General features: G+C 48.3%; 1 protein-coding gene across 1 annotated transcript; it reads left to right on the plus strand.

Annotated features, from left to right (window-relative positions):
- Window positions 1-10,538: 10,538 nt before the first annotated feature.
- PDE6H (phosphodiesterase 6H) lies at window positions 10,539-11,971 on the plus strand (the record flags this gene model as incomplete). The annotated part of the gene is made up of 3 exons (XM_084265546.1): window positions 10,539-10,678; window positions 10,932-10,972; window positions 11,895-11,971. 3 exons carry the CDS (start codon window positions 10,539-10,541, stop codon window positions 11,969-11,971), a joined length of 258 nt encoding a protein of 85 aa, XP_084121672.1.
- Window positions 11,972-12,227: the final 256 nt, after the last annotated feature.

The following is a 12,227-nucleotide window of genomic DNA, read 5'->3' on the forward strand; positions in this document are numbered from 1 at the left end:
ATTCACAGGAGCTTTAACAAGCAACGAATGTGCATCATTTTCACATGACAAGCATTCTTTTCCCAGAGCTAACAGAATCACAACCAAGAATAACCAGTAAGGAATTTAAGTGGGTCCTGATGAAAAGTGTAATAATTCTAAGGGAAAACAATGGTGAGAAACCACCAACCTCATCGTTTTCATGGTCATTACCTGCTGCACTGGAGAGAACCCTCAGAAAAGGATGCTGCTATGGGACCCCACCTTGCCTTTTCCAGCGGGCCATGGGAAGATTTCCTTTTTTTTTTTTTTCTCCTCTCTCTCTCTGTTCTCATTCTTCCTTTATGTTCTTTTTTTTCCCCTCTAGAAATAACTTCCACCGTTACAGTCAAAGTATGTCATCAGCTATGGACCCCACAAAAAAATTTTTGTATGAAACCATCATAAAATCCTTTGTGCAACATGCATTCACCCAGCGTGCAACGATGGCCCTTAAACAGTTCACTTAGTCTGTGATCTGTTTATGATGCTTGACTGTACCCCATAAGTGGGCTGCAGTTCCAGGGTCTTGGCACAGAAGTATCCTTAACGGGCCTCCCAGTAGAAGGCTTTAATTCACTTTATAGATGTGTGTACATCCCCAGGAAAGCGAGAGAGTAGAAGCTCTAAATTAAATGTTGGAATCTGCCAGTGAAAGATCATTAAACACAAAAAAACCCCAAACAAAAAGCCCAAACCAAACCCTACACATCTGCAAGATCCTGAGGGGAGAACAGAAGGTGGAGTACCTGGAAATACACCTGAGCAATGAAAGGAGAAGATAATAATAATAAAAAAGAAAAAAAAAATCGCATTTTCATCCCCTGGCTTTTCCCTTGCCACAGTTATTTCCACCGAGGATCTGTTACTGCATGGCAGCTAGAGCATTTAGCATCTGCGCGCCTGCGAGGCGAGCAGCCACCCCAGAGACAAGATAATGGAGCTGCCTCCTCTGCCCATTAGATAAATGTTCCGAAGGAGAGTGCAAGATGCTCTGCAGGACCAATCATCTCTGTTTGAAAGACTCAGCTGTTACATGAAAAAAGGAAGAAAAAAGTCATAATAGTGGTGGCAAAGAGCTGAACTGAATGAGATGGCACAGCAGTGCTTTCATCTGGGAGGAGGGACAGGAACCAAGAGTGTGTCTGTGGCCTGGTGTGAAAGCCATAGGGTGAGATGTGTCCCCTTAAGAAGAAGAAGAAAGAAGCGTTTTACACCAAAATATTTTAGAAGAGCTTTTCTTTACTGGGCTGCTGGTTGCCAAGGAGAAAGAATTGATCATTCAGAGAAGAAAAAAAGATGAGGAAAGGAGCTGTCAGGGAAGCAGACATCTGGAGCTGGCTTGTGTACCGTTTCTTCTTCTTAGCCCAGTGACACTGAATCACTTGCTTTGCTCTTTTAAACTGAATAAAGCTCTGGAATTATCTTATTCCCCCTTAAATAAAAACAACCTCTAGCAGGTTTTTTGGTTGGTCAGCTGGTTGGTCGTGGGGGGGGGGGGGGTTAAACAAGGTGATATCACTTCTCCGTTTAGTTCAACGTGTGATCATTTTAGTGAGCACTAGTGGATCATTTAATCACTCTTCACAGGTACATGACATGTAATTCATACAGAAGGAATCAGTTATGGAAAAATAAAGATCTAAGAAAGACCCTTGAGACAATACTGTGAAAACTGTTATTCTGATACATTTTTAAGAGCAACCACATTCTCTGCTTTCTGGCAGTCACATAGAAAACAAAATTAACTGCCTGGGTTTGATAAAAAAAAAAGAAAAAGGAAAATTATTAGGGCATGGCTCAGTATATTAATGTTGAGCTTTTTCCTTTAAGTGCCACTCAGCAGAAAAATAATCTTATGAAAGGAAAAAGACTTATTTTAATTGTGGGCAGAATGAAAATGGGAAAGAAAGGAAGCTTTTTAAAATGATCTGGCAAACTCAATCCCATTGCAGCCCTACCACCAGCCTGGATGCAGGCATTGTTAGTGCACGGAAAGGACGCTCACTAAGGTTACTGCTTTCTCCTCGGGCAGCTCTGCAATGAGCAGGGGTATGCTCTTGAACAGCGAATCACCAAGCACAGTCCCTGCATCAAATGTCTGGACTTCTGGGTGTCATCTGCAGGTCTGGGCACTTTCTGTCCATCAACTTCCATATTTACAAATGGGGATGATGAAAAGGTAGTTCTGCGCTTTGGGATCTGTGGGTGAGAAGTGCTGTCTAAACCAAGTGAGGATTCATTCCGATTTGCCTTTTATTTATGTCAATCAGGGAAAAGTTTGTGTAAGTTAATAAAGCCATTCTGATGTAGCAGTCTTGTGAGTATTACTCCATGAGGTTTGGTTATCTGTTCCAAGAAAGGCCGGGCTCACTGCTCAGGAGAAACTGTAACTCTCTAGTAACTAATGAAGTGAATGACAGGCTACGTGGGTTTTATATCGTCTGCTATAAAAAGCCCCGTCATGTCCTAAAGCATTGGTGCCCCAAAGCCTGGGGTCTGTAATGATGTTCTGACATGCACAAATTGAGCACCCTTGACTGAACAAGAAAAACAAGGACTTCATTTCTTCCCAAGAAGGCCTTGGAAATGGGTGTTTTGTCTTGTGGGCTTAGTCACTTTCCCAGTGCCGCCTAGTTTCCAACACGGACAGGGCCACTGCTGATAGTCCAGCTAAACCTTACAGCTCGATTTATGTTTCCTCAGAAGCCCCTTTTGCCCATCCAGCCCAGCAGTGGAAAATGAGACCTCAGCCCCATTGCCAGAGCAGCCTCCAGGGCACGAGTGGGCAGGAGAATCCCATCCAGGCTCCTTTCCAAGCTGAGCTCAGAGCTGCTCAGTGCAACTCTCGTACGCAGCAGCAGGCACAGGCTCCCAAAGTCAGAGCACGCAGTCCATAGCAGGCTGTTACAGGTGCTTAATCCTCACACCCAAGTACTGATGCATGATTTCCTGAAGGCCAAGCAACAAAACTCTCCATGAGGATGCCGCCTTCTCTACATCTCCAATGGACTGATTTGCACATATTCTAACAGTGAAGCATCTGTGCCAGGCGAAGCGCAATCCCCTGCCTCCATTTCCCTTTTTTTCGCTAGCACGAACCAGAGGCTGCTTAGGAACATGATGGGCATGGGGGAAGGAGGGCTGCAGCAAATCTTCTGCAGGCACCTTGGTACACTGAGATTGTCACCAAAATGCTGTCAACTCGGCACCTTCACTGACCTTCTACAAGACTGATAGACAATCATGTTACAAATCTAGGTCCTACCACTCCGCCTGCCCCTGGAGAAGTCACTGTCTTGTAAACTTCTGTTTTCTTTGTCATTCAAGTGAGCTGCTATTTCTGGTATAACTACGGTTACCATGGCTACACCAGCACATAAATAGGGTCAGAAACCTTGGAGATGTTTTTTAAGTGATTCCTTGGAATAGGGAACAATCTGGTCAGAGGTAACAAAGTTTTCCTTTGGGGCCATGGGGGCTGCATTTCTGGAACTGCCTGGACCTCACAGCTTCTGGTGCAACTCTGGTCTGGACTGAGTGGCAACTGATGTGGCCCAAAATTTTTTCCTGGGACCCGGGGAGGAAGAGCGGGGCCAGGGGTAGGGAGGGAGAGGGATCAAAGTGCTCAGTCCCTGGCCTTCACAAGTTCATCATCTGTCCAGAGATGCAACCAAGCACCAAGACCAAGCTGGTGCCTGTTGCTCTGCAAAGGAGACGTGCACCCACATCCCCGCAAAGCCACCCACTTTGTGAGAGGAAGGAAGAGAGGATGGAAGCAGAGAAAGGGGAAATGGCCTAATAATTATGGGAGATAAGAAAGAACATGGTAAGCATTTAGGGAGTTACTGTCATGCTTTCTTGGTGGGCACAAAAACTAGCTTCGTGTGACACCACGGAAAATTTTTTTCCCACATGTCCACTTTTGTTGAAGAGAAACGGGCCAGATTTCATTGGGAAGAAAGGAAAATAAAGGGGGTGTTTTGAAAACAAACAGCCTGAAAAAGATGTAAATTTTTAAAGACTGGGAAAAGAGGAGTAGGGGGGCTGTAGAACCAATTTCCCCAGCAACTCTACCTACACAGAAGACAGAAGGGGAGGGGAGGGGCGCCCGGAAACCTGTCTGTAGCAGATGGAGGCATGGGAATGAGCAGCGGGGATGGGAGTGGAGTCTGCTGCCAGCAGGCTGCACCTCTTCATACCCACACAAGCAGGTCCCTGCCCACAGTAATCGCTTCTGCTGTCAGGAGCTGCTGAGCACAATCAATCTCCGCGCATTTGTGTATAAGCTCTAGTTGTCACAGGGAAGAGACGGTGCCAACACGATGCTGCCCCCGTTCTCTTTCCTGTGCCCAGAAATTACCACACAAGCCTCTGAAAGCTGTGTGATCATCCTCAAACACGTGGGAAAGCTAAGTGTGTTTGCTGCTTCTCCACTAGATTGAAAACCTCCTCGACTGCATCTAGGATTTACTTCCCACCTTCTCTGTGCCCCCTCAAGGGCTAGGACCTTATTGATTTTTTCAAATGTAAACTAAAAGTCTCACTGAAGGATTTATCTCAACTAATTTCAGCCATCTGAAAGGCCGGAAGGCACTACTGTGGGACTTTTGCTTAGCACCAGAGCAGTGCTGGACTGGTCTACGCTGCTGAAGTCTGTCATGTCAGAGAGAGCCTGTCCTTTCTCAGTCACACAAAGTCACACCCCTGGCTGGCATGGCTACTCCAGAGTCACCTCCATATTTACCCCAAGGTGAAACCTGTCCATCACTACACAAAACCAACCCATGGTTTCCTTCTGCCCCTGTGCTGCTCTGATGTTCCTAGCACAGCTCCTTTCTCTGGGATCTTTTTCGGCCCTGCCAGCCCTGATCTCACATTCTGAGTTGAACACTCAACAAGGGTGAATGGTGCTTCGCCAGAGCAAATAGACCCCAGAGGATTGTTACCCCTGTGGTTATGCCTCAAGCCAGACAGCTACAGTCCGTGACTGATGTGCCACTACAGCTGAGGATGATTTTCCAGCACCTTCTAGCAGGACCCTGCACCATCTTTTTTCACCTTGAGACTCTTCCCACTTTTTCCACATCTCTGACACCCATCTCCTAACCAGTCACAACAGGCTGTTAGAACACATTAGAGATACAGAGCACCTGGTGAAACAGGATGCATTGCCATCCATGGGGTTTCGTTAGGTTGGAGTTTGGGCTGAGACACCAGCTCTTCCTCTTCTCAGACAGCCCCTGACAGCAGCAATGCTACCAGCACCCATATATGGCCTAGCTGTTACCATCAGCCCAATGCCTTGGGTCTCAGAGGTGACAGGCCACCCCACTGGCTGGCCACCTGCATGCAACACAAAGGTTCCCCTTTCTTCCCCTGCCGTCCCATCTGCTTGATGCAGCTAAATATTCACCAGGGCCCTGTACAGCATCTCAGCAGCACTCCCTCCAGCAGGCTCAGACCTCTTGGCATCACTGACTGCGTGCACCAGTCCATCAGGTGCATCTTGGCCCCTGTGGCACAGCTGAGAAGTTTGCTGGAAGCTTCTCCATATGTTCACCAGCCCAGGGAAAGGACCTGCAGTGGTTAGGACCATCTCCTTCCCTCCCCATGCAGGGGGGTGTGTGTGTGTGTGTGTGTGTGTGTATGTGCTCACAAGCAGCTGCATCACTCAAAGGGCAGGTGATTTCCTTATTCCTCCCTGCTTCTCCAGAGATCACCCTACGGGAACTCCAGAGAAGCCACAACCTCTTCGTGGAGAAGGGCATGCTGACCCTCAGGAGCACACCAAAGCTCTGCTGCTTTCCCAGCCCTCGCTGGAGCAGTGCCTGCAGAGTGCTGGGGTCACAGCACTGCCCACAGCTCTGGCCCCCCCTCTTCTCCCCGCCTCCCCCCCCCCCCTTCCCGCTATGAGGGGGCCCGCCCACGGTTGGCGTCCTGATGTCACCTGGTGGCAGGGTATATCTGGAGGAGACAGGACACCTCGAGACCCTTTCTACACAGGCTTCAGGACAGGAGTTGAATGGTTTGCAAGAGGAGTCCTTGGTGCTGTAAGTGTTTCTCTGGAGCTCAAAGCAATAGGGGAGAGGGGGAGGAGGGGGGCGTGAAAGAGGAACTACAGACTCGATAAAAGTCCTGATATGATCCTAAGGGTTTGGGAGGGTGGAATTTGAATGCTTGTGCTTGGAGAGCATGAACAGACCCAGTAGCTACGAGAGGAAGCTGTCTTGGGTGGTTGGTTGCTGTTTCTTCTAACATAAGGGCAAGTGCTGCTGTGCCAGAGGTTTGTCTCAGAGCTCCCTGTCTGTGCCACCAGCTCTGCCTTCTTCTTGTGCTGGGCACCCCATGGTCAGAGCTCCTGGGACCCCCTCAACTCGTGTCCTTGCCCAGCTCAGCCTGCGTGTGAACTTGGCAGGGGGTTTGCTTCTGAGGCACGGTGGGGACAGACAGCTTGTGTTTCCTGCTCCAGTGCCCAGCTGTGTATGGGTGGCACATCGGTGGGGAGTTTATACCATGTGATGCTGCTCCACCTCCAGTGTCACTGGATCCTTCATTCCAACTGCGACCGTCTTTCCAGCGAGCCCCGTCTGGGGTGCCGTTGTGGAATATAGTTCTACTTGAAATGAGTTCCCACCTTCTAGAGTGCACCCTCTTTCATTCGTTCTTGGTCTTAAAACTGCTGGTAGAAGGAAGGGCCTGAGATGCTGTGTTAAACACGGGATCAGAAAGGGCTGAACCTGTGTGGACTTTTCCCATCGCTGTGATTAGCCCAGCAAAAGCGACTGACACTGGATCTGTGAGACGCCTCACTCCTCACAGGCATCTTATGCTGGATACAATATTCCCTGACAAAAGCCTGACTGCAAGGATGGTGCTACTGGCTCTCATGAAGTCAAGAGCTGAGCATGCAAGAACCCCAACAAAAGGAATGTAAAAACGATGGCATTTCCTCCTGGATGGCACCTTCTCCCAGCATATCACTGCATGAAGGCCACAGCCCATGGGGGTTCTGTGTCTGACACCATCCTTGAGGCACCATGAAGACAAGTGCACATGGAAGAGTCCATATTTTGGAAGGTTTCAGGCAGAGGAAGAGGAGGTCCTACGCAGCATCTGTCTGGAGGAGGTCAAGCGAGGCGTACGCATTATCTGTGAGGGAAATTTTCCATAGAGAATCAGAGATTAAGGAGGGGGCAGATTAAAGAGTCAGTATTTGCAGTAGTATGCAAGCCTCTTTAAGTTCAAAGAAAGCTAAAAGAAGGGTGATTAACCTGGCCAGCAACCCAGAGATAGGATATCTGACGCAACCAAGCTAAGCCCATTACCGTGTATTAGGTATAATTAGCATTCGGACGCAAGCAGCTCTTACCCAGAGGATTAAACCCCGGATTGAGCCGAAATGCTGTCAGGGGCAATTAGGTAACACCTTCTCAGAGGAGGGGGCAGAGGAAGTGCGTGGAAGAACATCTTGTTCCCCAACAACCTTTGCATCCACAGCCATCAGCTCCTGCCAGGGAGCTGGATCTCCGCGCCGGCGGCAGCAGAAGAGCTCTGTCAGCCTGGGGAGCACTGGGGTGAGGCAGCGGAGCACTGGCAGAAAGCTGGAGAAGGAAACCCAGTCTCGTTGAACATTTGCCAAGCCATCTGTTTGGTGCGGTACCAAGGACTACCCGAGTACCCAGGTATGGAGAGGCGAAAGGCTGGGAAGTTCCCCTGGGAAGCTGCGGTGGGTGTTTCGTTCGCATCCATGACCCTGGGGCTGCCTGCCCACCTGCGTCTGGCTGTGTGCAGGGGCAGCTGGTTCCCGAGGTGTGGGAACTGGGGCAGCTCCCTTGCTGTGGGGCAGGGCCCTCTCCAGCATGAATGGAGACGTCTTTGTTCTTGTGTGATGGGAGATACATCCTGCCATCAGCTTGCTGGAGGGATGGCAGCTGGATTCCTGCTGCTAGGTGCAGGCTGTTCTGTGGCATTAAGGTAGACTTCCATCCTCTTCTTTTGGTGATGTGTGGGAGCATAGGTAGAAGGAGGTTGGTAAGGAAGGGGTTAGAATTGTTCCTTTTAGTTTCATTGAGTGCCCTTTCCCAAGTTCATGCAAGTGAGAGAGAGAATGAAGTGTAATTTGGGCAGCTTCTTTTTCCTATCAGATCCCAGGTATCAGGTAGCTGGGGCAAAGGGAGACTAAAGACTGAGTCTTCCCATTAGCTGTTTCTCTATTGAGTGATTGTCAGGAGCGAGGCGTGGATTCAAGGAACTGAGAGGGGTTGACCCTCAAAGCCATTTTTGTGCTTAAGGTACCTTGCTGGGAACTCATTTGGAGACTGAGCTAAACTGCTTCTTACAAGGTTTGGATGTCAGGCCGAAGGGTTGGAAATCTGTTAGCTGGCTTGTCTCTTCCACTGTGCTCTCCAGAGTAGCCCCTGAGAGGGGTGCCAAGTATCTGTGGATGTCAAACGAACTGCTTAGGAGTGGATGTGTGTCTGTCATTGTTCAGGAGGGGCGCCTAGCACGGAGGCAGGCACCCTACCAACAAGAACTGCTCTTGAGGTGGAGGCATGCTACTATATGTGGCAGACACCCCATGAAGCAGATTTCCAACATGAAGCATTTTACTGTTAAGGCAGTTTCCACCTGAATTTCTCACTGGTCCTGAGTAACAGTGAGGCATCAAATTCTCTCTTTGGTTTGGAGCCAAAATGCCTTCACCTCTCAGTTTGGCCCTAAAAAACTGTGAGTCAAAAGATTTTGTCATTCCTCCCAGCTGTGCAGCCTAGGTCATATCAATCTCTGCGCTTCCATTCCCATTCTGAAAGCGACAGTGTTGGCCTGTCCTGCCACCACGTTGTGAGGATGAAGCTGTAAACACTGGGTGATTGTTCAGGTGCTTCAGAGCTGGTAGCCAAATAAGTAACTTCTACGATTCGAGCTGATCCCTGTGTCTGTGGGCACAGTGTGTGCTTAGGAAGCGTTGTGTTACAGGCGGGGTAATAGCATCTGTGCATACTTCAGCTGCAGACACAACCATCTGCTGCTCCATTTGGGGCTGCTGGAACCCATCCAGTCTCCTGCTCAGGATATTACAGCCGTGATGGGAGCCCAACCACAAGCGACGGAAGAACTAGCATGCCTCTAGGTGCTCTCATTAGGATCCATCCTACTGCCAGCACAGATGGAAAGTCAGGGGTGAAGTATTCCCAGACCCCTACAGATACAGAAACGTGTCTCTTCTCCCTGCTCTGATGTGGAAGTGACACAGAAGGATTGCTTGGATGGTCTTTGTCCTCACACCTTGGGCTGTGTTTTCTGGCACTTTGGCTATTTCAGGGCTGTTAAAGACCCAAACTGCCTTCAGACTAAGAAAAATAAAAAAAAAACCCCAAACCATCTCTGATGGCATTTATAGTTCTGAGATTAAAAGTCTGGAGTGCACTGCAGGTGATGCTGGGGATTAGGCCAGAGCGCTATGGTGACATAATGGGATTAGCTTTTAGTACCAAATCCTGAAGTTAATTCCATCATCGATTCCATCAGCCCGGCTGCACAGGGATGAACACCTGGAGATAGGAGTTATGTAATGGTCATGGGGAAAGAATGTGACTTCAAGGAGGGAAGAAAAAGTCAGCAATTATTTATGTTCTATAAATGCATTTGGTCAGACCATTCCACCATACTAATTAGCACGAAATATGATGAAGGGCCAGAAGCTCCCCCCTGGGCACTGATGAGAGTTATCACTGTCCACTCTGGGTAGGAAACAAAGGGCTGCAGTGCAGCAGTCCCAGCATCCAAGGCAGGAGACATGTCCTGCACAAGAATCACTCCCTGATAACTATTTAGCCCTTATGAAGTGCAGCTTGGCTCATGTGCAGAAGAGGCCAGTCCATGTAATGCAAGACTCAGAAATACCAAAATGAGTATATCCCGGGGAAAGTTACGGAGTTTGCTCAACTGAATCCTGAGAAAATAATTCCTGTCTAAAAGACAGTCTCCAATGCTTTGCCTTAGCCTCCTTCACAATCTTTTAAAGATCCTGTGCTATTTCCCTAAAGGTTGGTACTGAAAAACACGAGGCCCAGATTGCAGCTGCATGCAGACTAAGGCCCCGTATAGCTCAGCATCCACCTCCATCAGTGTCCATAAGGTACTGCTTAGGCAGAAGTATAGAAACAGGTGAAGTATGTCATGATGATTCCCAAGAGTACAGCATTTCCTTAAGCCTTAACTTTGTCTTTGTGGCTCCTTGTAGTCATGTCCTGAACCGGACAGCTGGAGTGTCCTTTCTTTGGCACCTTAATTCAAGCACATCAGGTGGAAGGCAGTGTTATCCTGCTTACTCTGTATGCATTACCAGCTTTCTTTATGTTCAATACCTTCAATCTTGTCACAATTATACTTTCCGTAATTCTGTCGCCTGACTACTGATAAAGTGATAAGCAGAGTGTTGCATCAGTCCTTGCTGTTGCCTTGCAGACAGAGGGATCTGAGAGAGGTGTGCACCTGCCCAACACAGCAGCCCAGCGATGAGTGAGAACCCAACCACAAACCTCAGCACTGGAGATGCTCCAACCGGTCCCACTACACCGCGCAAGGGCCCTCCCAAGTTCAAGCAGAGACAGACAAGGCAGTTCAAGAGCAAGCCTCCTAAAAAAGGAGTAAAAGGGTAAGGGTATTCTGGAAAGAAAATAAACCATGCTAACGGGGTGTCTTCCCACTGCTAAGCTGCGCTCCTGCGGTATCATCTTCCCTTGGGCAAGGAGGCACAGGGCTTCCTCCTGCCCTCTGGTGCTATCAGCTCTTCTGCCTGGAGCTGCACCTTCCCATGTGCTGCCCACCCACACTTCTCCTTCCCCCGCTCCCCTTTCCTGGGTGCTGCTCACCCAAACTCACCCCTTGCCTGTTCTTTTCTCCCCTAGGTTTGGAGATGACATCCCAGGCATGGAGGGGCTGGGCACAGGTAAGTGCTGCAGGATCTTGTTGTCATACCCTGATTTAATACAAGTGCAGTCATGCTTCAGTACAGGTGAGGACCATCCAGGATGGGCTCCCTGTCTTCCTGGTCTCTCTGCAGCTCTCAGGGTCACCAGAAAATGGTAGTATTTCCTCCGCAAGCTGCTGCAGTCATGCTTATGCTTACATACACTACAAGACAGAAAGGCTATTTAGGCATGCTTCAGTTTCTGAATACTTAATTTGGCTGCAAATGTGCTTGTTTGTCTTTGTTTTCTGCTAATACTCTGGCTAAGAATTCCAGCAGAATAAGGTTCTCAAAGACATGCCAAATGCTAAGCTATTAATACCAAAAATCACAGGAACTAAATCCCAGCTGGTTAAGTATTTGTGTTACCACCAGAATCCTAATTTTAAGAATTTTATGCACCCATCTGGGACTGAGAAACACACTCTGGAGGAGCTGCAGCCAGTCAGAACTTCTTAGTATCAGTAACTGCACCTATCAATGAATTACAGATCCTGAATGTTGTAGACCAAATTATTCATCATCTGATTTAAGATTGCATGTGTCTTCAGGGAGATCACAGTTTGGCAACAGGCAGTTTATAAGAACAGGAGAAGCCACACAACCAGAATGAATTTTCACACCAGTCCACACAGTCACTGAAGAGATGATAGGAAATGCTGGTTTGGTTTTTCTCACAGAGAAAGATAGCATAGGAGAAAATACGCTGATCTATTTCAGCCTGGTAGGTAGTACCAGATCTGAAGGGCTCATCTGCTCATTTAAACTTCAAGTGGAGTCTCGTTCTTCTTGCTCTTCCCATCTCTAATGTTTCCCAAGTAATTCAGCCTTTCTGTTAATACAGAAGAAATCCAAGAACTGCAGTGACCAGAACCCATCTCTCATTCTCTCTCTTTTTCAGATATCACAGTGATTTGCCCATGGGAAGCTTTCAGCCACCTGGAACTACACGAGCTGGCCCAGTTTGGGATCATCTAAGGTGCCAGCATTTCTACTGGTGTCACTTGGTGTCTCCACAGATCCCAGCATGGTCTTTATCACCTTCGACACTTATTTTCAGCCCTTACATCCACTTGTTATGGGCAGGGTGGTTTTGTAAGAGCTAGTTACAAGAAAGTCCTTTGCAGTTTAATTTGGCAAAGAAGTTTTTCAGGACCCTGAACAGACCTCATGCTCCATGTGATGAAACTACTGACAAATGTCTTAACATCTCCCTGCACCATATCCTGTCATC

Source organism: Gallinula chloropus, assembly GCF_964237585.1.
Source record: "Gallinula chloropus genome assembly, chromosome: 1".
Taxonomy (NCBI): domain Eukaryota; kingdom Metazoa; phylum Chordata; class Aves; order Gruiformes; family Rallidae; genus Gallinula; species Gallinula chloropus.